The 27147-nt window shown below is 40.7% G+C and overlaps 1 protein-coding gene and 1 long non-coding RNA gene across 2 annotated transcripts in view; both read left to right on the top strand.

Annotated features, from left to right (window-relative positions):
• LOC134166689 (T-cell activation Rho GTPase-activating protein-like) overlaps positions 1-24628 on the top strand; it is a 1836444-nt gene extending 1811816 nt beyond the window's left edge. Inside the window, exons 6-12 of the mRNA XM_062624580.1 lie at positions 22385-22529; positions 22688-22849; positions 23025-23134; positions 23487-23676; positions 23895-24020; positions 24288-24343; positions 24418-24628. Coding sequence (XP_062480564.1) covers positions 22385-22529; positions 22688-22849; positions 23025-23134; positions 23487-23676; positions 23895-24020; positions 24288-24343; positions 24418-24532 — 904 coding nt within the window. The 3' untranslated portion in view covers positions 24533-24628. The remainder of the gene's footprint in view (positions 1-22384; positions 22530-22687; positions 22850-23024; positions 23135-23486; positions 23677-23894; positions 24021-24287; positions 24344-24417) is intronic.
• Positions 20478-21761, top strand: LOC134166768 (uncharacterized). Its single transcript, XR_009965984.1, has 4 exons — positions 20478-20766; positions 20972-21139; positions 21257-21298; positions 21656-21761. It is a non-coding gene; the product is annotated as an uncharacterized LOC134166768 (long non-coding RNA).
• Positions 24629-27147: the final 2519 nt, after the last annotated feature.

Below are 27147 nucleotides of genomic sequence, written 5' to 3'. Positions count from 1 at the left end.
TTGTGCAGTGCTTGAAACCTGACTTACTCAGTTCTGTAATTTTGTTTTTTTACTTTTGGGTGACATCTCAATGTTTTTATCAGTAAAGATGGTTTGCATAACAGTATTGCTGCTACTGTTCTCACTACTTCTGTTTTGATTTGTTTTCCTTTGTTTCTGGTATTTTGTTCTTTGATTATTTCTTTGAAGTACAATTTCTTGTGCAGTATGCAAATTCTCTCACCTGCTTGACATATGTGTGTGTAGCTTTCATTTAGTGCCTTTATATAGTCCAGAAAAGTAATGGTTTAACAGCATTTTTTTGCTGTCATTCATACTTTGGGACATGCTGCAATGTTGATTTTAGTAATAGTTTATGAACATTATTCTAAGTTTGCTAAACTGGATCAAGACCATACACACTGATTATGAAAAATACTGTATTTAACCATATATTTCTTCTTAGTATATGCAGCCTTGAGTGCTATGATTAGGATGTCAATGATTTCACTTTTTAGCTGGATGCAGTTTGCTTTTACTTGGAGAGGTGTCCAGTACACTGGGAATTGACTGCGCAGGGGTGAAAACACAGCCCTACCATCTGCTATGGACTGATCCAGACTGCACTGGAACAGGAGCAAGCTCCAGAACATCTGCAATACATTGATGACATTATTGTGTGGGGTGATACAGCAGAAAAAGTTTTTCAGAAGGAGGGAAATAATCCGGTTTTGCCGGATTATTTTTTTTTAAATATTTCCTATTTTTTTTAAATGAAAATTAAAAATAAAATTTAAAATTAAATTTAATTTTCAAATTAATTAATTTATTTCAATTTAATTAATTTAAAAATTAAAATTTCATGTAAAATTTTTAAAAATGCTAAAAATTTTTAAATATTTGCTAAAAGCCAGTTTTGCCATAAAATAGAATAAGGTCAAGGGATCCGCACAGACGATTCAATTTTGGGGAATAAAATGGTAAGATGGATGTCACCAGATCCCCACAGGTGTAGAATCATAGAATAGCTAGATTTGGAAAGGACCTTAAGATCATCTAGTTCCAACACCCCTGCCATGGGCAGAGACACCTCACACTAAACCATTTCACCCAAGGCTCTGTCCAACCTGGCCTTGAACACTGCCAGGGATGGAGCATTTGCAGCTTCCTTGGGAAACCCATTCCAGTGCCTCACCACCCTTACAGTAAAGAATTTCTTTATTATATCCAATCTAAACTTCCCCTCTTGTCCTGTCACTACAGTGCCTAATGAACAGCCCCTCCCCAGCATCCCTATAGGCCCCCTTTCAGATACTGGAAGGCTGCTATGAGGTCTCCACACAGCCTTCTCTTCTCCAGGCTGAACAGATCCAACTTTCTCAGCCTATCTTCATAACGGAGGTGCTCCAGTCCCCTGATCATCCTCGTGGCCCTCCTCTGAACTTGTTCCAACAGTTCCATGTCCTTTTTATGTTGAGGACACCAGAACTGCACACAATACTCCAAGTGAGGTGTCACGAGAACAGAGTAGAGGGGCAGGATCACCTCCTTTAACTTGCTGGTCACGCTCCTTTTGATGCAGCCCAGGATATGGTTGGCTTTCTGGGCTGCGGGCACACACTGAAGCTGGCTCATGTTCATTTTCTCATCGACCAGCACCTCCAAGTCCTTCTCTGCAGGGCTGTTCTGAATCTCTTCTTTGCCCAAGCTGTAGCTGTGTCTGGGATTGCTCCGACCCAGGTGTAGGACCTTGCACTTAGCATGGTTAAACTTCATGAGGTTGTCATCAGCTCACCTCACAAGTGTGTCGAGGTCCCTCTGGATGGCATTTCTTCCCTCCAGAGTATCAACCGAACCACATAGCTTGGTGTCATTGGCAAACTTGCTGAGGGCACACTCAATCCTGCTCTCGATGTCACTGACAAAGATGTTGAATAAGACTGCCCCCTACACCAATCCCTGAGGGATACCACTCATTACTGGTCTCCAGCCGGGCACTGAGCCATTGACAAGATAACAGCAATGTCTCCACCAACTAATAAGAAAGAAACATAAGCTTTCTTGGGTGTTGTGGGGTTCTGGAGAATGCTCATCCCAAACTACAGTTTGATTGTAAACCCTCTCTATCACCTGACCTGGAAGAAGAGTGATTTCAAGTGGGGCCCTGAGCATCAACAAGACTTTGAACAAATTAAACGAGAGATAGTTCATGCAGTAGCCCTCAGACCAGTACGGACTGGGCAAGATTTGAAAAATGTGCTCTACACCAGAGCCGGGGAGAATGGTCCTACCTGGAGTTCAGTGTATACCTTAAGGGGGTTAAATTTTGTGTGAAAGCAGGCAAAGAATTAAATTGCATGCTGTTGACAGCTACATACTGCTTCTACAGAAGCTGGACACCCATCACCACACTGGGCATCTTGCAACTACCGTCAGTGCTACTCCAGACTTTGGGGCCTGAACCCAACTCCCTTTCAATCATCACATTAATAAAAAAATGAACTTTGGTGAAACCGGATGAGCATACGTTGGCTTTCTGGGCTGCAAGTGTACACTGAAGATGGCTCATGTTCAGTTTCTCATCGGCCAACAGCCCCAAGTCCTTCTCCGCAGGGCTGTTCTGAATCTCTTCTCTGTCCAACCTGTAGCTGTGTCTGGGATTGCTCCAACCCAGGTATAGGACCTTGCACTTGGCCTTGTTGAACTTCATGAGGTTTGTGTTGGCCCACCTCACAAGCGTGTCAAGGTCCCTCTCGGTGGCATCTCATCCCTCCAACATGTCAAGTGCACCACACAGCTGGTGTCATCGGCAAATTTGCTGTGGGTGCACTCAATCCCACTGTCCATGTCACCCACAAAGATGTTGAATAGGATTAGTCCCAACACCAACCCCTGAAGGACACCGCTCATCACTGATCTCCAGTTAGACTTTGAGCCATGAACCACAAAACTTTGAGCATGACCGTTCAGCCAATTCTTTATTCACTGACTGGTCCATCTATCAAATCCATGCCTCTCCAACTTAGAGACAAGGATGTTGTGTGGGACAGTGTCAAATAACTTGCACAAGGCAGATGACATCAGTTGCTCTTCCCTTATTGACCAGCACTGGGGCTCATCACAGAAAGCCACTAAATTTGTCAGGCACAATTTGCTGTTAGTGAAACCATAATGGCTATGACCAACCACCCCCTTATCTGCTGCTGTGGAATGAGCTGGCACTGGTCAGCAGGTGTTGAGCAACTGTACTGTGTGTACCACTTATGCTTTCTGAATTTTCATTTTTCCTTTTTCTATTGTCCTGTATTATTAACAATATTGCTATTGTTGATATTGTTATTATTGTATTTTAATTTATTTCAGTTATTAAACTGTTCTTATCTGAGCCTGTGGGTTTTACCCTCTTCTGGTTCTCCTCCCCATCCCGCCTGGGGTTGGGATCGGGGGTGGGAGTGAATGGCTGTGTGGTACTTAGTTGCTGTCTTGGCTTAAACCACAACAGCACTTCACATACCCCAAATTCTTCCCTTCCCTTTCCCAATTCTATTGCCTTTTCCTGCATTCAGTATACAGCTATTATCTCCAGTGCTGTCGTTTTACAAGAGTAACAGTCTGAAAGACTGTCATGGGTTCTGTGAGTTTTCCTGTGCCTTCATGGGATTAGTTTTATCCATGCTACTGTTCAAACTGTAGTTACATCTGAAATTTTCAAGGCTTTGATTATGTTTGAAGAGATGTGAACTCTGCTTTCTTTTAAATTCATAACTAGCCTTTCCACCAAAGAACTAACAGTGGCACATCTATCTTAAGCATTCAATTGACAGTGGCAGGTCTAAGTTTTCTTCTTGCCTGCTATAAAATAATAATGTAGAAAAGCCATCCAGCCATCCATGAGGATAACTTTTTTTCTTAATTCATTCAAGTGTCCAAACCTATTTTTTTCAGAAGCCCACTGGTCATTGTAATCAAAGGTAATGTCCAAACTACTCCAAGATGTCTTTATATTTCACAGGATAAATTTCTTGTAAAGTCTTGATCCTGAAATCTGAAGTAAATTTTAGGTTTATTTCCATTAAGTAATCTCTTGAATGTCACACTAAGGCATTTTGAGCTATTAGATAAAAATATTGTAATTATATTCTAAAATTCTGTGTTAAATGAAAAGGAAACCTCAACAAAACCTAAAACTTTAGTAATGGTTCCATAGAAGTTAATGTGCTGAACCCATTACTTGTAATTCCATGGCATAACACAATGATAATAAAAGTGAAGATTAAACATAGTGGCTTTTTATTTTTTTGATTGTTGTTGATTTGATTACAAATCCTTTTGCTTTAATGCTTTGCTTGTGAGTTCAAATGATTTTTGTTTTCTGTGATTTTATCCATTTAACTGCCTTACCAGAAGAAATTGAAGACTTCAATTTGTTTAAATAAACTGATCAGCTACCAATAACCCCTTACTTTATCTCACTGAGAAACTCTGAAACTTTCCATAAATTCATATGTACAAATGTTCACTTCAGTAGATTCTTACTGAACTAGGAAAATATGGGAGAAACATTAGTTGTTAAAAATCAGAAAGGAGGAAATATTTTTTCACTCAGGAAAGAAAAGCATAAACAGTATTTAACTTAATAAAATTAGTCATTTTACTAAATTATTAAAATAAATGTAGGCAGTTCTTTAGATCTACCATATTTGTGTTGCATTTTATTTTCGCCATTTTTAATAGCAGCCTTTCAAGACTGAGTAGATTATTACATGCTTTCACATAGCCCCAAGCCCACTGTTGGCTCAACCAGTCACTCTTGAATTCTCATAATCATGTTACCAAAACCTTTAATAGATAAAGGGCAAATGTTCCAAAAAGCAGCTCAGTGAAATACTGTGTAGTTTTTATGATACTGCAGTTTCATCGAGCTCTGTGTGTTCAGCCTGGTTAACTGGGGCAGGAGAAAAGCAAAATAATTTGGTTTTCTTCCATTTTATTTTATTCCATCCCATTCTACTTGAAGAGACAGTTCCACACAAAGGAGCCACTGTCAGACAAAGTATGACTTTATACCTGCCTGGTTTTGTTAGTAGTTGCTTTTCATCTCAAATCCAAGCTCTTCAGAGTATGCATGAAATTCTGTCTCCCTGCAAGTCAGTGAGAAAGTTCCCACTGACTTTACTGAAGTTAAATTCCACTGAAGGATTCAGGCTAGCACTTATCAAACCTACAGAAGACTATAGCCCTAAATGCCTCCTTTGCTTGTGTTAGTACCCCTGAAAATCAGTCTGGCTGCCAGAGGTGAACCAAGAAAGGTGTGTATATTCATTTCAATAGTGATAGTCGATGCTCCCATCCCTAATCCACAACAGCACAGGTATCTCTTGGGAGTTCACCCTTTCTACTTTCTACAAATTTCTTTTTTTGTAGCCGAAGAAACTTAACTTTGCCCCAGTTCCCATCTTTTCAGTAAAAGCTCCTCTATGTTCAACCTAAAAGAACATGTAGGGGCACAAACTTTTTTTGGAGACTAATTAAAATAAATCAGCCTGGTCAAAGAACAAAAAAAAATGCCTGTTTTCACTGGCAGTCTTTGGTGGAGTTCATGTTTGTAAAATGCCTATGCATTTACTGTCAGTAAAAAAGAACTTTTCTTACATTACAGATGTGTTACTTTTTTCCAGAATCAGAATGACATTGATGAGAAACTGCACTTAGAAGTGCTTGTCTCAGTCACAGGGCGCATTTGCCACAGCCTGTATTTTAAATGATTCCTCAGCCTCTAAAAATGACTGAGCTGAACCCCACACCTAAGCACATTTAAATGTCATAACCTACTCATCAGCGGCAGGAACAGAAAGAAAAAAAAAAAAAACAACAAACAGAAAAAAGACTAAGTGAAGATTGATTTTTTATCCACTTGCTCACATATATCTTAGAGTTACAATGCCACAGTCAATAACAGTTACTGAGGATGAAGGAAAAGGACAGAGAAGAGCTGAACTCTGTGAAGTTCAAATGTGCAAATCCTCTCAGCTCCATAAGTGAAGTGACATTCTGTGACTTGTGTAGGAATTTGCATAATGCGGGAAAGCTCGTTTCTTATCTTCACACGGTTGTGCTTGCTCTGGAATAACCAGTTTTCAGGGAGCATTTCAAAATATATGCAAAAAAATGTGCTGCTCTTGAACCTCTGTAATCCTTTATCCATTTGGAACATACATCAGGGGGCTGTTAAAGCTGACTTGCCTATAACACTGCTTACATGGCAACGATCAACTTCTTAAATAGCTGCCACAGACAAATACTTAATAATTATTAGTTTAGAAAAAACAGAAATTATTAGAGAAACCATCTCAGTGTTTGAGGGCAAATCATGTTTAGATATAAGGCCAGTGAATTATGTATTGCCAATGTCATGTTTATAGGAAGAACTTCTATCTCAGAAACAACAGATATGTATCAGGCAAACAAAGCTATTCTAGCACTTTCTATGGGTTTTTCTTGTTTTCTGTGTGTTCATGTTTTGTTGTTTTTTCTTTTTTTTTTTTTTTTGTCCATATGGATTCTTCAAAGAACCAACAAGATTAAGCTGAAGATCAGTAGCTGTAAGCATCTCAGAGACGTGAAAGAGTCTTATACTGTCTCACACTCTATGATGGCAATTTCCCTGTTTCAAATGAAACATTGAATATTCAAAGGGTCTAATTTTCCAAAAGGTGAGTAATCCAGTATCACTCATTCTCTGTAAGCACCACAATAAGAAAAATTAATCTTAGGCCAATTCGATTCTTACACATTAAGAGACTTTCCAGTACTCTGTCCTACAAAGTCTAAGTCATTGTAGGCTTAAGGCTTTGATATTTCTCTAATGTAATTTCCTAGTTGTAAACTTGGGATCATATTTTACTTCTTTCAATGCAGCAGCATTATGAGAATAAACCTCAGAAGAAAGGAAAGTTACTCTTATGCTTCAGTAATGAGAGGAATATAGCGCTGGCACAGGTGAGTCCAAGCCATGAATAATTTTGCTGGAAATAAGCTAAAGGATTCAAAGTTATGTACAAAGTGTCACAAGTCTTCTGTATAATGATGCTTGAGAAAGTATCCTCGTTCTGATTCACTTATTTATACTATGATTCAAAAGACTATAGAATAACATGCAGCTATTTGCTAGCAACTTGAATTGCTGTACACTGTGACTAATGTTGTTAGACAAAACCAGCAGCTTTTATTTTTTAAATATTTCTCACACTTTTACAATTCTTACTACTTCTGTAGTAAAAAAAAATATAATTAAGGGATATTACATTTTATTTTGTTCCCTGAGCATTTTCAGCTGCAGAATTTGTTGAAAACAATTTAACTTTGAAGCAACCTATGAAATGTAATCGACAAGAAAAGGCATAGACTGCTTTTCTTTTCTTCTTGTCTTTGTACAATTGTCCTTGGCAAGATGAAATAAGCCAAATGAATCTTGTGCTGTCACCATTACCGAGCAACTCCTGATGGCTTTAGCTTGAAGATAAGGTTAGAAAATCTCTCTGAATATTAGTTTTCTTTGTCTCTCCATATCTCCAGCTGGAAGACACTAAAAAAAAAAAAAAATTAAAAAAAAATCTTTTTCTCCTTCCCTCCAAATTGATCTAATTATATTTTGCTGAAATAGCAAAATAATATTTTCTTCAGCTTTTGTGTGTTTCTCTGAAAACAAATAAAAACTTCACATTTTCTTGAACTCTTGAGGTAAAATTCCATATTATTTAGCTCATCTTCACATCTGAAAGCAGACTATGCCTAATATTTTCCCTGACTGATTAATATTATTGTACTATCACCATATTATTATTTATTTGTGCACAGAATTTCAGTTTTGCATACATAGAGAAATATTTTGTTAATTGTTTCTTCCAAAGCATGGCTTGAGAAGTCATACTTTGCATTTCACTTCATTTCACACAGCACATTTCAACTGAATGCTGCATTGCACAGAATCACACTCTATATATTTCACAAAAATGATGTTCCAGAGATTCAAGGTAGCTGCAGTGTAACAATATTGGGATCATATATGGTTACCATAGGCAGATCTCAATCCTTTCATTATAAAAAGAGGCTGAAAATAAACTCCTACGCTGGCAATTGCTGTGATAAAATCTCAGGGCAGTTCTTATTCATCAAGTTCAGGACTCTATGTGTACATGTCACACCTCCTACTCAGTTTACTTTGATGGGTTTGCTTTATGTAGAAACCTAACTACAGGGTAGGAAGAGTGATGTGGCTTGGGAACATGATGAGAGACACATCTGGACCAGAGAACCTGTAAGCATCTCTGTGCCTAGTAATACAATAAGCAGCCAGGAGAGATTAAGCAGTAGATCAGCTGGTAGATACATAAACTTTGTTTATGAAGTCAATGGAAAAGGGGCTGAAAAATATCCACAATTTTAAAGGCAAGAAAGGAAAATAATCAATTGTGAGAAATGTGATCTCTGGAAGTCATGTTCTCAAGTGAAGATAAGAATAGAAAATTTTCTACCTTTAATTTTAAATAAGGTTCTTAGTGACCTGCCTTCTGAGGAAGGGAATGGTACAAGAATATGTCAATGAATCATTTGATTATATATCTGTTAATAACTTAGAAGCATACATTAGCTGGAATTTAAGATTAGGCCATTTAACTGTAATGTATATCCACACATGTGAATTCAGATCAGCTGCTTACACACAGGTGTCCAGTGCCATCTTTTTTATATGGGACTATCTCACATATAGTCCATCTGCCCTTTCTGGAAGGGCAGGTCTTTCAGTCTTGGGCCGTGTCTGCCAGACTTGTGCAGACCTCAGATTTCACTAAACATAGATATTATATATGTGGACAAGTTAATTAAGCCTTTAATCAGTATAAGCAATGGAGTTAAGGACTATCCAGCTGACCACATGAAGGTGCCTAACTTAGGGTGACATGAGCAGCTTTCAAGGTAACATTGATCGTACTGACTAAAGGCTTGATTTAGGTGAACATATACAGACACTTTTGTACCATCTGAGACACAGAGAATCTGAGATGCTTAGGGCTGGCAGAAGAGATCTGGAGAGAATCCGTATCTTTTACACAAGACCTAAGGACATTTCAAAATTTATTGGTTTTCCATCTATGGGCAAGTTAGCAGTGACATTTATGGGTCCCATCCAACTTGAGGTATTCTATGATTCCATGAATTCATGAAATGTAAGTGGCTTGAATACATATCTACATAGAGAAATGTAAGTGTGTGTTACTATATGAAAAACTGAATTCCAACTGTTCTGATTAAAGCAAACAGTAGGAGTGTGGCAAATAGTTTACATCCTCCATTATACAAATTTTCAGTTTAGGTTTCTTTCCCCTTAAAAGATCTTAATGTATATTAGAGTACAACTTATTTCCTATTAGTTTGAGTCAGAGCTTCTTTCCTGCTAGTTTTGAGTTAGGGCTTGATTCAGTTGCCTGTACCTGACTTGCTTACAGCATGAAGATGTTTGTGGGTAAATTGGCCTCACCACACAGAAATAATGCTAAGTAACGCACTAACTCCTAAAGACTTCTTTGCACATGTTAGATAGTGCAAACTTTACAGCATTTATTTTATTGTCATTGCTGCTGTCTATTAAGCCATGACAAAGATAACAAGCTTTAGCTCAATAACTAAATTTCCTTTTCCACAAAATTTATGCATTATAAATGCAAGCAATAACCTTAACTGATATTCCAGGAGTATGATGACACAGTGGATTAACAAACCAGTGACCTGATTCTTACTTACACTCAGCTGATACAGAATGCCATTGTATTTGTGTCAGATTCACTTAAAAAGAAATGAAATGAAACTTTTTCAGGGCTAGTTCACACTGTCAAATAATGCCAAAAGAAAAAGCCTTGGATTTTTTTGCCACATTTTCTGTTTTTGCTGAGTCGTGATTACAGTTAGGTTCCCAGAAATTTAGAAGTTACTGAAATTCTACCCAGTGAACTTGAGGGAAGAATGCTACTCACTGTTTCAAAACCTATTTTAAGTTTTCTATTTGTTTCATGCTGTGTAGGTTAAAACACAAGGGATGATGGAGATTGAGTTTTCATTTAGATAGCTGAAAGTTTGAAGTATGCTTAAGAATATTATCTTTTTTTCCCCAGTTTCAAGCCTGAATGGTTTGATTTCTACGTCCTGAAAAGAAAGGCAAAAGGAGCATTGTAGACGTTTCAAAACAGTACCCTCATAAATGGTGCAAATTTGATATCTACAAATCCAGTAAAGTTCTGTTAAGGATCAGGCACTATATCAGTGATGTAAGTGGTCAGAGTGCTGTTTGAAAGTCATCATTCAATCTAATCTTTTAAAAAGTTGGAAGAATTATTTTGAATTGTAAGTTTTATAAAGACATTTTCTAGAATTCTCCCAGTTTTTGCAACAGATTACCATAAATGGAAGGGGAAAATGTTCTTTTATGTAGAGAAGGTATCAAAATAAATTTTAGAACACTTTATTCATAGAGAATGCTTTTAGCAAGATTTAAAAAAACACCCAAAACAACAAAAAATAATAACAAAAAAACCTAAAAAAACCCCGACGCACGAAACCAACCAGCAACACAAAACCAAAATCACTCTATTGTACAGGAACAATCTGAAGTAAATTCTGTCATGCTTCAAGTATGTTACTGGTTTTTAAATCAGTTTGAACCCTTTCATTCTTGTCCATAAAAATGGCACTGAGTTAAAACACAGTTTTTCTGAAAATAAAAGGAAATCATGCAAGAAATGTTTAGTGATTCTCCTGCAGTAGTGAAAGGGGTGGCAAGCTAAGAAAGAGAAAGAGACAGAGAGGTTGCAGGTTTCTTTCTGCCTTTTAATAAGAAAAGGCCAACAACAAAAAAATGGCAGGTTAAAAAAATGAATGAAATAAGACAGAATAATCAGAATAATATAGATAACAAGTAAGTCTTCCTCACCTTCAGATGCTAAGATCCCATTCATACAGCATTTGTGCAGTGTCAGGTGGACAAAAGATGGATTTTCCTACTTCACACAGATCCTTAGATACCTCAATGGAAAGAAATGCCTCCTTTTTGGTCATTTAGGCTATTACATAATTTTCTTACAGAAACCAAATATTCATAAAGGGTGTTTGCATGAGAACTTCTTGCGGCGCTTCTAGATAAAGGCAAGGCAAGGCAATGAAGGTGGTATAATTGCCAGAAGCAAGTGGGAGCTGGAGGCTCCTGGTTCTGAGTTTATCCTGTGGCTGAGATCTGAGCAGAACAATACAGCCTGAAGGCCACCCTGGACACACAGCACAATGCAGAAGATGTTTGCACCTACTCAGGTTAATTGCACTGTGGTTCACTAATTCCTCAACTTATATCAGTTTCCTGGTCATGATGATTACAGAGACTTAAAGTATTTTGGAAAGTAAGAGCATCTGAAAATTTCCAAGATAATTAAATATTTATCTTCCAGGTATATTTAACCTTCAGCAAAAAATATTAAAAAGCTATAAACAGCACCATATTTTAGTCAGAATAACTAAGTCTGAGTATTCCCTGGTGCAATTCCAGCATAAGCAAATAAAACAGACTGACAACATTTCTGAAATCTCCTCTGCATAAATGCAGGTTAATTCACATTCAACATTATTATAGTCTTATGAAGTTAAATATAAAAAGTCTATTTTCTCCACTGCCGTTCACCATAATTGTACTGCTGTCTGAATAGTTTGACTGAATACTGCAAGATCAGAAAAGATGGCAAGATCTCATCCTAAATTTCAGTAAAACTCCTATAAGACAGGAGACATACATGCAAGATTTAGTTTTGTAGTAAAAAAAATCCAGTAACTAATTTATTCCTTCATCTGCAGGATAAAGTGATATGAAAAAGGACAGATTTTTAGCCTGGATAAAAGTGTCAGTATATCAGTATGTATATGAATTTGTACACGACTGTGACTATATTCCTTGTTATTTTACAAAAAAACTCAGTGATACTTTAACTCCACAATAGGGGCAGCTAAGGGACTAGGAACCAACACTTTGACAATAATGGAAGCTTATTTGTAACCACCAGAAAAGAACATTTAACAGTTTAGTAAAGCATAAGAGTAAGTAAGGAAAATTTAAGATCCATTTTTTTTCTTTTTCCTTAGAAAAATGCACTTAGTTTAGATCTCATATTAAACCTGGGCTTTTAAGACAATCTTTGTTTTATTTTCTTTTCATTGCTAAAGACAGTTTTTAATTAAGTGACACCAAACATGGAGAATTCATGTACTTTTATCCATTGAATGCTATTTATTTAAAAGGAGGCTTTTTATCCTGTATATACAGATGGCCACCAAAGAATCTATTTTTAGTAGAAGTGAAGGCTTATTTTGCATTACTGGTCTCTGTATTAAACCCTTTTATTGTTAGGCTTTTTAGAGAGGTTTGTGAGGTACGCATACATTTCTCAAAAAGTAACTAAGTAGCTACTTGAACCAACTCATCCAATCAGAGCAAAGAAAGGTTGTGTTTAGAGTATCAATTTTCTGATATAAACTGGATTTTGGTTATAAAATTAGTGTTAATTCCTAGAATTACTCTAGTTTAATGTTTAATGTTACAATTCAGACATGATTTACTAAGCCATAGTTAAGCTGGAATTACAGGTCTCAGACAGTATGTACTAGTTCTTAAAAGAGTATGTGTTCTGAAGAGGTAGAAATGTTAAATATGTAACAGTTGATGTCATGCATTATTCTTCAATAACTTTTAAAATGGAATTTAATAGGCATAAAATCATTTAGGAACAGTTGAATATACAGTTTTTATAAAATTACTTTGAAAAATCTAGAACTATATTAAGAATTATATCCTTTAAATAATTTTCTGCATTTTATGATATGGAATTTTTCTCTATTTTAGCTATATATTATAGTATTCATTTAACTTTGGGTCTAAGAAATCTATAGAACTATGGAGATAAAAATGGGTTTTGATTAAGGTATCCCAGCACATCTATAGATTTCTCCACATGAAAGAAAAAAACAAAAAAAACTCAAAAAAAAACCCTTTCAAAAAACCCTAGGTTTTAAATTGAACTAGAATATGACAATTACATGTGACTAATAACGCATTGCAGTTTTATTCCTAAAAAAATACATAAGCAAATTTTTTTTTAGAAAAATTTTTTCAGGTTCATGTATTTGCTTATATGTACTTATTGGTTTTTATTCTCTACAGGGATGTATAACATTTCTTTTGTACATACACACAACTATGGCAGTTATGTTTTAAAATATTGATAGGCATATCATCCACATACTTCATTGCAAGATGGAGCCCTAAGAAGCTACTAGGGCTTCAGCCCTAGTATTAGTACTTGTACTTTCAGCCCACTGTGCTGTTTGCTCAATGGGCTGAAATAAAGATATTTGTCTTATTTCCCCCTTTTAGTGTCTTTGTAAACTTCTGGTTGTTAGGTGGAAAAGCCTTTCAAAGGAAAAGAAAAAAAAAAACAAACCAAACCCAAAACCAACAAACATTGAAATGAATGGGGAGTTTTATATTAGGAGTTGTAGAACACTGAATTTTCAACATGTGTAATGAAACTGGAATGGAACTGAATGGTCTTCATAGGAGAGGTGCCTCAGCCCTCGGATCATCTTTGTGGCCCTCCTCTGCACTTGTTCCAACAGGTTCACATTCTTCTTATGCTGGGGGCCCCAAAGCTGAATGCAGTACTCCAGATGGGATCTCATGAGAGCAGAATAGAGTACTTCTCTCAGTTAATAGCTGCTGAAGAACATTTCTGCTTAGCTAAAGTTTGGCATCCAGATCTGGACAGCAGAATAGTTCTTCCTACTCTACTAGCTGCATTAAGTCAAATAAATGAGGTAGTTAATCTCAAATTATATAGCTTCTATACTTAGAAAATTGAAATATAGCTTTCTATTTTCAGCTCAATAAGAATATAAAATCTATATGTTGATTACTTTTTCTAGTGATTAAATTATTTTTTGTCATAAACTAAGAAGGACATGGAGCTGTTGGGCCAAGTCCAGAGGAGGGCCATGAGGATAATAAAGGCTCTGGAGCACCACCCGTACAAAGACAGGCTAAGAAAACTGGAGTTGTTCAAACTGGAGAAGATAAGCCTTCATGGAGACCTCATAGCAGCCCTTCCAGTATCTGAAGGGTGCCTAAAAGGATGCTGGAGAGGTACTCTTCATCACGGACTGTAGCAATAGGACAAGGGGAAATCTTAAGCAGGGGAGATTTAGGTTAGATATCAGGAAGAAGTTCTTTGCTGTGAGGGTGGTGAGGCATTGGAACAGGCTGCCCAAAGAAGTTGTGAAAGCTCCATCCCTGCCAGTGTTCAAGACCAGGTTGGGCAGGGCCTTGAACAGTCTGGTCTAGTGGGAGGTGTCCCTGCTCATGGCAAGGTGGTTGGAACTAGATGATGTTAAGGTCCTTTCCAACCCTAACCATTCTATGATTCTAACTAGAAAGGAGAGAAACAATTTTTCTTAGTTGTTCCAGTAAATACAGCTTTCTGTTTCCAAACTGATAGCATTACACAATTAACAAGTTGGGGGCGGGGGGGGTAAGGTGGTTTTCTTTACCAGTTTAGCAATGTTGCTATTGTAACTGCCCTCTCAATGTTAATTTTCTCTATCTACTTGTCTGAGGAAATTAAAAGCTTTTATTTCCATAGCAGACACGATACTTATATCAGCCTCAGGCCATACTATGGAAACACTTAAATATCTGCTTTGCTGGCAAAAGTGACTATTCTTACTGTAACATCTGGGACAACTCACACATGTAGTATTAGGCATTTTTTAAGTAATGCCACTTAACCAGAAACTCTTGACTATTCAAATTTATTACAATAAAGATGATGGCCTTTTAGCTTAGAAGAGACGTTTTTGGTTTGGTAACTGTCAACTTCTGTAATCCTGATAAAAATTTTCTGTTATTTTCTCACTTTCACAGAGCTCAGTTTATTTCAGCTCATCTGAAGTCATTGACAGGACTATTTGTTGCTTAAAATAGTAGGGGATCATCACTGATGTCTACTAATGCAATTCACATATATCTTCAGAAAGTCACAAGTGTTTATCCTGTGTGTGAGACTTTAAATTGAACCGCGTGTGTTAACGTGGCACAAACACTGTTTTACAAAGAAGTTCTTGACTACCCTTTTTTATAGGTGCCCTTTCTTAATTTCAGATATAGTTGGGCATATCGTTATTTATAACTCAAATTCCATGATCACAAAAATGTTAATAGTGATTAATTAGATAAAAAAACATCAGGGGTGAAATGTATGCTTCACAAAATCAGAAGTACTGAATATTTTAAAGGACAAGAAAAGAGATTTGAGGGTTTAAGGGAGCTTTTTTCTTCCATCGGTTTTATAGGATTATTTTACTTCAGTTTCAAGTGATGACTAAAGTAAACCTTCCTGCCAGCATACAATTTCCTGGCAAATTAATTGTTCTTGTTGCTCATAGGTGAGGTGGGGTAGGTAGGAATGTCTGGTTTTAATTTTCCTGGATTTTTTATTTTTATGATCCTGTTTTTCACTGCTTAGACTTTTCCTGAGTTTAAAACATTTGGGATGAAATAGTCCTTGTATGCTGTCTCCTGCTAAATACCTGAGAAAGTTTCTAATGAACTCAAACACTTTTTTCGGAATGTGCTAGGAAGAGGAAATAGTAGGTTGCTAATATTAAAAAAAAAAGCAAAAACAAAAAAAAAAAACAAAAACAAAAAATCATCTCTTGAAGCAGTAACACTTTTTTGACACCTTCAGAAGCATGAATGTCTTCCTTTTTAATGTCCCAAACTGGTCACCTTGATATCCTAAACATGCTTGTTAATTCTCATTTAATACTGTCAAAGTATAAGAATTAGAAAAAAAACTCTTTATATATATTCAGACTTTTTTTTTTTAGGATTCTACAGCTAAATTCTGAAACTGTTAACTGCATTGGACACCTGCTACTTTTTGATTGACCTGCGCATATACCTTTCCCTGAGAGTAACTGAGCACTTGCTATTCCAGTAATTCAAGCAGTAAGGAAAATTTTCTTTAATGGTCCTTCACTGGACCATTTATATCAGGAAATTTGGTTGTAGATTTTTATTTATTTTTTTTTTAGTGGTCTTTCTATTTCACCTACTAACATCCACAGACAGAAAAGGAGAATGAATAAAAATTCTTAAATAAATCCAAAAAGTAAGGAGGAAGTCAGGTGCTAAGGTGTTAACATCATTCAGAAAGTTGACCGAATGACTGAATTTTATATCATCAAAATTTTTTTTCTACTGCATAGCTCAATTCTTTTACATTTTAACTTTGATACAGAAGAAAATTGAAATCTGTTTTTTAAATCATATATTTCCAGAAGGGTTGCTTAGAACAATTTTTGCTTTACACAAAAAACCAAGCAAACAAACAAACAAAAAACCAAAATTCCTATTCAGCATATTTTAAGATGGGGTCTTTTATTTCCCTTGGAAAACTTAACATGAAGAATTTATTTACTTGCTTTCTTTATTTGTTCCTTTTTTAATATAAAAGAATAGATGTATTTTGATTCAGCATAACATGGGGTTTATACACTGAACACACACAAATACTTATAATTTCTTCACAAAAAGATGCATGATGTGTAAAGCACAAAATATAAGTTGTCCTTTATTTGATGTTTCCAGCAATGTTAAGATTTTTTTGTAGGTAAGTCAAGTAAAGCGATGTGTAGCTTCAACAACCTTCAGCATAATCTGATCAATGTAATATCAGGAACATTAATCAAGAAGAAGTCTTAAAAGAAAAATAATTTTTTTCCTCTTCTGTAGTAAATAATGTATGGACTCATTTCCAGATGGTATCAAGTAAAGCACTCTTGGCACTCTTCCAAATTACATAATTCAAACCTACTATTTTGTGCAGCATAGGAATTCTGTCCTTGACAAACTGTAACTCATTAATTCTTTGCTGTGAAGGAAAACAGAATCCTGATAAGGAAGCCAATATTCAGTTTGCCTAGGTTATCTTCAACGGAACAGACCATTTAATGAAGTTTGAAGTAATTAGGCCTCAATAATGCTTATTATGGGACTCCAAGATTTATAAGGTTAAACAATGATCTCAGCATTGAAGTTTAAAAGGATTGAAACTAAATGAAAGTTCTTTTCTGAGATTATATATTAAAAATGGTAGAATAAAAGCACTATGGAATGTTAGATACTAGTGTAGTGCCTCAAACTTCTGTGTCAGTCAAACAAGAATGATTTTTTTTGCCCTTCTCTATCACATATATCATGAAAATACACTGCATCAGCTACATGTTCTAAAGCGTACAAATGTACAAAGTATCGACAGCTGCTGAAAGGAGCAAGAAGTCCAAATACAAGTATGTCTAACTGCCTTTTTTTTAGAGCCCTAGGGTACTTTTCATTGTGAAAATTGAACAAGGGACACTAAACATTAAATTTTTGATCAACAGACTGAAGGTTTGTGCTTGACCTGCTGTGTTCTGTCTGACCAGTAAAAGCACATATCTTCCAGGTGAGATATGACAGTAAAGATCACTGTGTTCAATAATGGTCAAATTGGTATACATTCAAGAGTATACCAAGTTCCAGAATGAGGGGGGGTCAAAGTTTGCTATGACCCAGTAATACAGATTTGAGTTAATGTCTTTTTGGCATCTTTAAGGCCCTCCTTGGCTTACACTGAAATCAGTAGAAAAATCTCAACTGACATGATGCAGCCTTGAGCTCATAGATTCTTGCTCCATTTTGTAAAGTTAGCAATAGCATTACAGAAAAGATCAATCATATACAGTTTACTCATGCAGCCAATGACTTTACGCTTGAATATAACTATTTGCATAGTAAGGATTTCTCAGGTAAATAATGCTTTGAAGATCAGATCCTACACTGTAAGGATAGAAAGACTAAAAAAAAAAAAAAAATCTATATCAGTGCTTTCTTTTTAAAAAATAATTAATTTATAATTCCTAAGTGTAAAAGATTCTTTTGCAACAGCAACAATGGAGAGTTTGGTGTTACAATTAATTACAAGTGATACTCCTTATTTACAATTTTGATGGGGAAAAGATGACAGATTTACAATCTTTGATTTTTAGTTCTAAAATGCATTTTTTTAAGTAATGAATATTCATTCATTTTAAATTGTAAGTTGACTACTGAGAGACTTAAGTACTGCAATAGTGTATATATTACAGATAAGTTTATAATATTGAGTAAAGATACTGAACACTTGTTTTTCACAACTTTTCCTAACAAAAAATAGGCTGAGAAAATAGGCATTTTATAGAGATAGGTCTTAGATTCCTAAATCTGAACACACCTGACATTCTGGTTTGTAATGCAAGTTATTAAGATATAACTGTGACAAAAATGATATTGGAAAATTAATATGAAGAATAAGGATTTCATATTTGTCCTATCTTTGTAGAAAATCAGAACTCAGAAAAAATAAAATTATAACTGTAATAAAGTATATGGGAAAATAAGCAGTAGTTAATGTTTATTTCTGAAGTACCAAAGAATTAAGAATTTACAAAACAAGAAAAAAAAACAGATATTAAAAAAGCTGTTATTCAAATTCAATTTCTTAAACATCTTAAAATTCCTAAAAATGCAATATGATAATTGTTGATAGGAAATGCCACTGGCAAGACAGGGATGACACAATCTTCTTCGAGAAATTTCTGGTACTGAACTTTCAATGTCAATGGCATTCTTTGGATTTCTCCTCTATAACCTAGGAAAAGAACTTCCTACCAAATCTGTGTCCTGTGCTGCACCAAAAGAAGTGTGACCAGCAGGTTAACAGAGGTGATTTTCCTCTACTCCTCTACACTGCATCTTTAAATTGAGAAGGCTATTAAATGTGTAGTATTCCACACTCAGCTGACAGCAGAAAATAAAAGTCTCCAGAGGGACACTCCATCTAAAATCCAGATTGCTTTCTGGAGATGCTTCTCTGTCTTCATTGATTACATGAAGTGTCTTGACACTTATCAAGTTTTAGCATGTTTGGTACTTAGCGTCTATAACTTCTGTTTCATTCTTCAGAAGCCAAAAATATCTTGTTGTGACATCCCTGCTTACCTGCTTATATATGGTGTATTTTTTAGAGTGGATGGAAGCAGATGTCTCACTGTTTGAGTCATACTTTTACTAAACTTAACAATGGCAAGCATTCTGCAAGACGACTTTATAGTTTTGTTTGTGATTGAAAGAAAATACTGATTCTACTAATTTCCTTGGCTTCTATACCTGGATCTTGGTTTGATTAAGTGCAGGAATTCCACTTGAAATAATAACATCAACAAATTTTAACTGGAATAATTGTGGAATAATTGAATCACAGAATATATCCAGACTTGGATGGGACCTGTGGAGAACATTGGGTCCAACTCCTGACTCCACACAGAACAACCTAGAAATTAAATCACACAGGATCCCCCTCGATCAAAGATCTTGAGAGTCTGGGCAAGACCCTGATGACTGGAAGACAACCTTCTTCCATTTCAATCAGAAAGGCATGAGGGGAGATCCAGAAAATGACAGAACCCCTAGACTAACCTCAGTTTCTGTCATAGTAATGGAGAAGATCACCTGAGTGCTACTGAAAGGCATTTTAAGGACAATGAAATCATGAGGCACAGTTCACAAGGGAAAAGTCCTGTTTAACTAATTTGATATCCTCCTCTGATAACGTCACTTGCCTAGTGGATGTCAGGAAAGTAGAGGATGTGGTTGTTCTGTTTTTTAGCAAAGCTTCTGTTACTGTCCCTCATAGTAGCTTTCTGGACAAGTTGTGTTACTGTGAGAAGAACAAATACTTGGTGTGTTGGGCAAAGAACTGGCTGCATGGCAGTGTTCCAAGGGTTATAGTAGATGGAGCTACATCTGGCTGGCAGCCATTCCCAGTGGTGGTCCTCAGGGATCAATTCAAGGGCCAGTTCTGCTCAATGTTTTAACCAATTATCTAGATTCCAGAGTTGACTGCACCACAAGTAAGTTTGCTAATGATTTTAAGCTGGAAAGAAACCCTGGTCTGCAGAACTTCAGTTTCTGAACGCACTCAGAAACCCCTGGAAGCTGTTCATACATTGGAAAAAATGATGAAAGAGTATTTGTGGCCCTGTTTTCATTATAGTATAGCTATGGTTGATGTTAGTCCAGGTCTGGGCTGTGTAGTATGATAGACATATGGGCATACTGGAGAGAGCCCCGCAGGGCTCCGCCCCATCTGGGCCCCCAGGTTCTAGAATCAAGTCACGATGGTGTTCGTATTAACCAGGTGCTGGCCCAGCAACGGCCCCAGTGCCTGCACGGATGGTGCTGTGTGGCAGCACCAGCAGTACTGGGGGTGCTTCTCTCTTGTGGCAGAGCACTCCCATCCTGAGAGTTAGGAGTTCTTATTTGCAAGTCTTCTCACGCCCCTGTCAGGATGGGGCAGCGGCTCTGCTGCTGCAGGTCCAGGTGGGTTCCCCCACAGCTCGTGGATGCACTGGCACAGCTGGGCCCCGCAGCAGCCACCTTGCTCATGCCCAACGCCGTCTGCCCTGCAGGGATGTCCCTGGTCCCGACTAGCAGTGCAAGCCTGACCCGGTGTTGCCTGAGCCACTGCTCAGGGAGCATGTGCGGGTGACCCAGGGACATGTCCAGAGGAAGAAGAGGGACCTCCTCCTCTTCAAGGACAGTGTGGTCATCGCCAAGACCAAGTAAGACAGCCAGAGCCCAGCTGCCTTTCCTCCCAAGCCCTGCCCCTAGCACCAGGGCACCAGAGCAGGGACAGCCAAGGAGCAGCCCCAGGGCCCCAGCACCCTGGTGCTGGATGCACCCATGGCCTTGCCCATGGCTGGCAGGCACTAGAGGGGAGCCAGTGGGCTCGGCCACCTCCAGCTCACTCCCTGCTGCTCTCTGCAGATGTGGCAGCACCCCGCACCCACTGTTGTGCCCGGCCCTGGGCCTGCTGCAGGTGCTGAGCAGCGGGAAGGGCTCAGCTGGCGATGCTGCTGAAGAGGAGGAGGAAGGGAAGGCCTCCAACTCCCTTGTCTTCCTCTGGCCCTGTGGCTCCTGTGTTGTCACTTTCTGGTGAGTCTCAGTGCAACGTCCCACCAGAGGGGTGGGCAGCACCTCTGCTGTGCCCCATGGAGCATCTTCTGCTGGGGCACAGCAGGCACTGAGGCTGTTTCTCCTCTCCTTTGGCAGCTCCCAGGCAGTGAAGGAACTCTGGGTCAGCGCCCTCCTTGGGTAAGCCCTGCCTGGCACTGAAGCCTGGGCTGTCCATACTCTCATCATGGGGAATGCTTCATGAGTGGCATCCAAACAATCAGAAAATACCTCTTCTGAGCTGGGCACAGGTGCCCCACAGCTGCAGGCAGAGGTGCCCCCACTGCTGAGCAGGCACAGGTGGTGAAGATGTTTCATCCAGCTGTGTCCAGCCAACCCCTGCCCAGCCCCATCCTTGCCACTCTTGCTGCTACCGCTCCACTGCTGGGTGGTACTGGCTGTTCCTGGCAGTGTGGAAGTGCTCCCCAGGCTGGCAGCAAAGGGAAGAGCTGGCTTGGGTCTCACACATCCCCTTCTCTCCCCCTTCCCTGTGCACAGGCCACCGGAAGGAGTTCAGGGAGCCCGGGTGACCCAGCTGCCGTCCATCAGGATGGTGATGAAGGATCTGAATGGCCGCCATGCTGTGAGTGTCCTTCCTGCCTCTGCTCTGTCCCCAGGGGCTGCTCCAGCCTGGCATCAGCTGCATCGCTCCTCACCTTCTGCTCTTTTCCCCTTGCCCAGGAGATGACACTGGATGCCGGGAGCCTGGAGAAGCTGCTACAGCGCCAAGCCCAGGTCAGTGTCACTTGTGGTGCAATCTCACCCATTCCCACCTCTTACACACAGCCAGAGGCTGATGCAGCTTGCCAGGGGCCCTTTCTGCTGTAGGGCTCCTTGGTGAGTGCAGCCCATTTCTTGCAGGTTGGTGCCAGGCAGCTGCCAGTTCCTGTCCTCTCCGGTAGTGAAGGTGGATGTGGCCACGTAGATGGTGAGTGTGGAGAAGACAGTGGCAGGATGGCCCTTCTCTCCTGCTCTTGCAGGTGGGCACATGTGCAGCAATGTGGCTGCTGCTGCCCTTCCTGCAGGGCACGTCCATCCCCATCACTTCAGCAGGAGAGAACTGAGCCCCAGGGCCCATTGGTCCCAGATGATGCCACCTCTCCCGTGCCCTCAGTGATGGGGAGACAGCACTGAGGGAGTCTGCGAGTACTCTCTTGGTGCTTTTCCTCCACAGCTCTTTGCTTTATTTCCCTTGGCAGCAGGTGGGACCCACAGGAGCAGGAGGAGGCTGCCCTGGCCATTGGCACTGCCAGGGACCTCGGCTGCAGTAGGGGCACCAGGGCCATCAGGCTCTGCTGGTGCAGGAGCTCTGTTTGGCCGGCCCCTGGCAGACCTCTGGAGCCAAGATGGCATGCTGCCACAGCCCATCCAGGTAAGCCACCCTGGGCAGGGGTTCCCCATGCCATCCCATCCAGTCCCATCCCATCCCATCCCATCCCATCCAGCTGGCTCCTCCATAGAGTGGCTGTCCCCAGCACCTATCTCGGGGCCTGTCTCCAGCTCAGCAGCTCTCCTCCTCTGTGCCTTCAGGACCTGCTGGCTCTGCTCAATGAGCATGGCCCATCCAGGGAGGGGATCTTCCAGCTGGCAGCCAGCCAGCATGCCTGCCACAAGGTCAGGGAGGCCCTGGACAGCGGGGTGCCAGTGCAGCTGGAAAACCAGCCTGTGCTGCTGCTGGCTGTCCTCTTGAAGGTGAGCCCTGCTGACCCAGAGCCCTGCAGCTCCTGGCTCTCTTGGTGCTGATGGGCACCTGCGGGAGCACAAGCAGAAACCCAGCTACCTGCTCATGAGCCAGAGGGCTGGGGATGCTGCAGATGCGCCAAGGGTGCAGTGGCCAAAGCCTCACGTGGAGCCCTTGGCACTGCAGGACCTCCTTCGTAATATCCCTTCCAAGCTCCTCAACACCCAGCTGTTTGAGGAGTGGATGCACACCATGGAGAAGACCAGAAGACAGGAGAAGCTGGCAGCACTGAAAGAGTAAGTGTTGCAACAGCCAGCAGGGACTGGCACAGGCTGGGACTCAGCTGCAAAGCAGTGGCCTGCCTAAAATAGCCACGGCTCCTGCAAGCCACCTCCTGTTGCTGTGGGGTTTATGTTTGGGGGAGAGGGGCACGAAAAAGCTTTTCTCTCTGGGGATCACTTCCCACAAGCGCTGGGGCTTGTTCCAATAAGAGCCCTTTTCAGAAGGGCAGGGAGAGAGGGAGGTGGCTGTATCTCAGCAGAGGCAGTCCCTCTGCTGTAGAGCAGGCAGTGGCCTTGGGTGAGATCAGCCTGGGAGACCTGTGCTGTCAATGCTAACTTCACTAACGCTGTGCTTCTGTTCCCTCAGGGTGGCCAGCAAGCTACCAGAGGCCAACCTCCTCCTGCTCTGGCACTTGCTGTCGCTGCTTAGCAGCATCAGCAAGAATGTGGCCACAACCAAGATGACCACTGGGAACCTGGCCATCTGCCTGGCACCAAACCTTCTGAGCCCACCCCAGGAGCTGCCCCTGGATGTCCTGGCTCTGGAGACAGGGAAGGTACACTGTGTTCACCACCCAGCTACAGCGTTCCCAGCCCAGCTTTGCTGCTCAGAGGGTCCTGGCTGCCTCCTCCAGTCAGCAAAGCCATGGAGCAGCAGCTGGTAAGAGCAGCCCCATGGCTGCATCTTCTTGCACAGAAGAACAGGTCAGGCTGGGAAAGATTGTTTGAGCCCTCATCAGCCCCCTCAGTGAAACCAGTGGTTTACTGTGTGCAGGTGACGAAGCTCATCCAGTTCCTTATTGAACACCATGAGGAACTCCTTGGAGAGCAGGTGGCTGGGCTGGCCAGCAAGGGGGATGAGGAGACACCAGCAGCACAAGCAGAGCTGGAAACAGCAGAGGTAAGTGAAGTGCACAAGCAGTGTGACAACAAAAGCCTCCCCCCTCAGAAGGTGGGGCTGCTGTCGCTGCAGGGACAAGCATGGTCATCCACCAGCCTGCAGCTCTGCCAAAGCGCAGGTTGGCCATCCCGCTTTGTGAGGTGATCTCAACACAACTGGCTCAGCTGAGCTGACCAAACCCATCCAAGGAATGTGCCTTTTAGATCTAGGGTAGCAATTGTGCATGGAGGTCCTTGCCCCCTGCTAACCTACACATTGCCGTTGCAGGTGCCTCCTGTTGCTCCTGAGAGTGAACAGCAGAGGAGCTTTTCCAGGGAGAAAAGGTAAAATTGCCCGGCTTTGCTTGGTTCAAGGTAATCATGGCTTCACCTGTCTAACAATACTGTTGAATGGAAAGGTTCCCAGGCTCTTCACGCAACACTGGGAAGAGAAGAGCAGCCTGGGAAGAGGGCAGTGATGGGCCACCATGCCAGAAGAAGATCAAAACTGAGCTGTCAGGGATGGGCAACTGAAAAAATTCAAGCAGGGGAATAACAAGGCACCCAGGTATGTAGCAGAGCCTGTGTTCCATCTTTTTGCCAAGCTCTGAGTACAGGAAACACTCCTGAGGTGCACAGGATGGTCCTGGACAGGAAGCATGTACCTGCCCTCAGGGAAACATGTATGTCAGGTGAAACATACTACCCCAGCATTGCCTGCCAACCTGTGATTTTAGTATGGCAGAGCAAGGGATGCTGCTGCTTGGGTTTTGGAAAGGACCATACCCCACCTTCCAAGGGCTCCCTGCTGAGCCCTGCTGCCTGGCAAGGGGGCACTGCATGTCTCTGTCAACTTCCCATGTTCTGAGGGTATCACATGTATTGAGAAGGGACAAAAGCAACACTGTAGTTGCCAGTAAGGAACCAGTAAGGAGCCTCTCTCTTGTGCTAACAATGACCTCTTTTACAGCATATTCCAAAATGCCCAGGAGCCAAGTCCTGCCTGCTCCTGCCCTCATGGCTTCATCAGCGCTTTCTGACTCTGCCCTTGTAGATGCCCATTTACTGCTTTGAATGTGCTCTGCTGCCTGGGCTTGGAGTTCTACCCTGCGGCCCCAGCACCACCTAGGCAACAGCCACCATGTCCCTCTGCTCTGGATAGAAGGTTCCACCACCTCGCCCTGGAACCATAGCAGCGCCCTCAGACCCATCCCAGCCCTCGCAGGAGGCCTTGCTGGCTCACTCCTCAGCCCTGCCAGCAAACGCCCACCTGATGGAGCATCTCCCCAACTGGGGAGCTGGCCTCTGGATTTTGAGATTATCATTGTTACTATGCTTGTTACTATGTTTATTAATACACTTGTTACTGTGTTTATGTTTATTCATCTATTACTATGTCTTTTTAAAACAAATTCTAGGATATACTTTAGGACAGATTTAGGATATAGTTTAGGAAACACATTATAGGATATAGGATATATTTGGAATACAGTTTAGGAAGCACGTCATAGGGTAGTAGTTATTTCACATTGTTTGACTCCACACTTCATAGGATCATAGAATAGTTGGGATTAGAATAGGATAGTTAGGGTTGGAAAGGACTTCCAGTAATTTCATGGTATGTCACAAGACTACTCTTTGAGTGCCTTTTCATTTGTGGTAGTAAAAAAGAAAGTGGTACAAAAGTCATATGCCTCTGCCTTGCCATCTGCATCCTACAGAATGGAAAATAGGAAAGAAAGTATACTGAGAGAGTCTTTGGATTAGGAAAGAAATGACAGAAAGATATTTATGAATGCAGAACTACTGCTACACCTTGAAAAAGATTCAAATTAGCTTCAGAAGAGTACTGCTTGCTGTTGGAATACAGCTGCATATCTTAGACACCTGTTAAGGTCCAGAAGTAAAGAGAAACTTGCTTCTAAAAGAAAATGCACAGGCAGCAGGAAGGAGCACTGAATTGCACCACTGTGTTTTCATTGACAGCTGCTCCTGGTGGGCAGAGAGAAGCAGAAACAGAAACTAAAAAAATAAACAAGAAGAAAACAATAAAGAAAAAAAAACTAACAAAAAAAACCCAACAACAACAAAAACTACACCCCACCAAAACAAAACAAAACAAAACAAAACAAAAAAAAACAAACAAAAAACCCAACCACATCCTATTTTGGGGAAAAACAAAAAAATAAAATCCCTCAGATCTCTCTGAACTTTGATGAGAGAAACATCAGCCCTCAAGATCTTAGTGTGATCTACCAAAGATGTCCAGTGTTTTTTCTGATACTTTATAAACTTATATATTATCTAAATGCCATTGGTAAATGATAGCAGGGGTAGCAGCCATCTTCAAACCAAGCTGTCTCAAATCTGAGTACCAACAGAGCGATTTGCTGGTAATAGGGGTCAGTGACTGATACATGCATATTCCCCTTGCTTTTGCTGCAATACGTTGTGCACACTGCCTGCAGTTCTCAGCATTTCTTCATATGTATTATGCCTTTCTGAATTTTCTTACCATTTCTATACAGAAATAAAGTGTCAAATGCATACCTGGTGAGTTTCTGTATTTGGATGAGTCCCTTCGCTTTTCATTCCTCTCTCCACCTCTGGGTTTCACTTCTCTCCCTCTCTGATACTTACCTGTCCAAGAAGATAAAAAGGTCATGCAATGGTGTCGTGGTTTAAACCCTAGCCAGACAGCTTGTTCACTCACTGCCAGTGAGTGGTGCCGGGCTGACAGCAACCAAGCCCACCCCCCCACCCCCCCATCTGGGGCTCTCCCCTTCCCCGCTCCCAGAGGAACAGGGAGGAGGATCGAAAGAGTGCAACTCCTACGGGTTGAGACAAGAACAGTCCAGCAACCAGTGTTCAACACAAATCACCACCGCCACTACCAAGGACAGCAATGATAAGAGAAAATAACAAGGGAAGAGAATACAATACCACCGGCCAAGAAACGAGTCCCACCCGGAAGCCCATGTCCTTCCGGGTGACTCCCAGTTACCGCCCATCCCAGGCATGACGTGCTGTGGTATGGAATACCTCTTTGGCTAGTCTGGGTCAGGCGCCCCGTCTCTGCTTCCTCACGGCTTCCCCTCCTCCCTGGCAGAGCATGAGCCTCACAAAGTCCTTGGTCAGGGTAAACATCA

This window comes from Pezoporus occidentalis, unplaced genomic scaffold (assembly GCF_034315485.1).
Source record: "Pezoporus occidentalis ecotype Australia unplaced genomic scaffold, CSIRO_AGI_Poc_V1 ctg27, whole genome shotgun sequence".
Classification (NCBI taxonomy): Eukaryota; Metazoa; Chordata; class Aves; order Psittaciformes; family Psittacidae; genus Pezoporus; species Pezoporus occidentalis.
The sequence above is the reverse complement of the archived record's forward strand: the minus strand, read 5'-3'. Positions and strand labels throughout refer to the sequence as shown.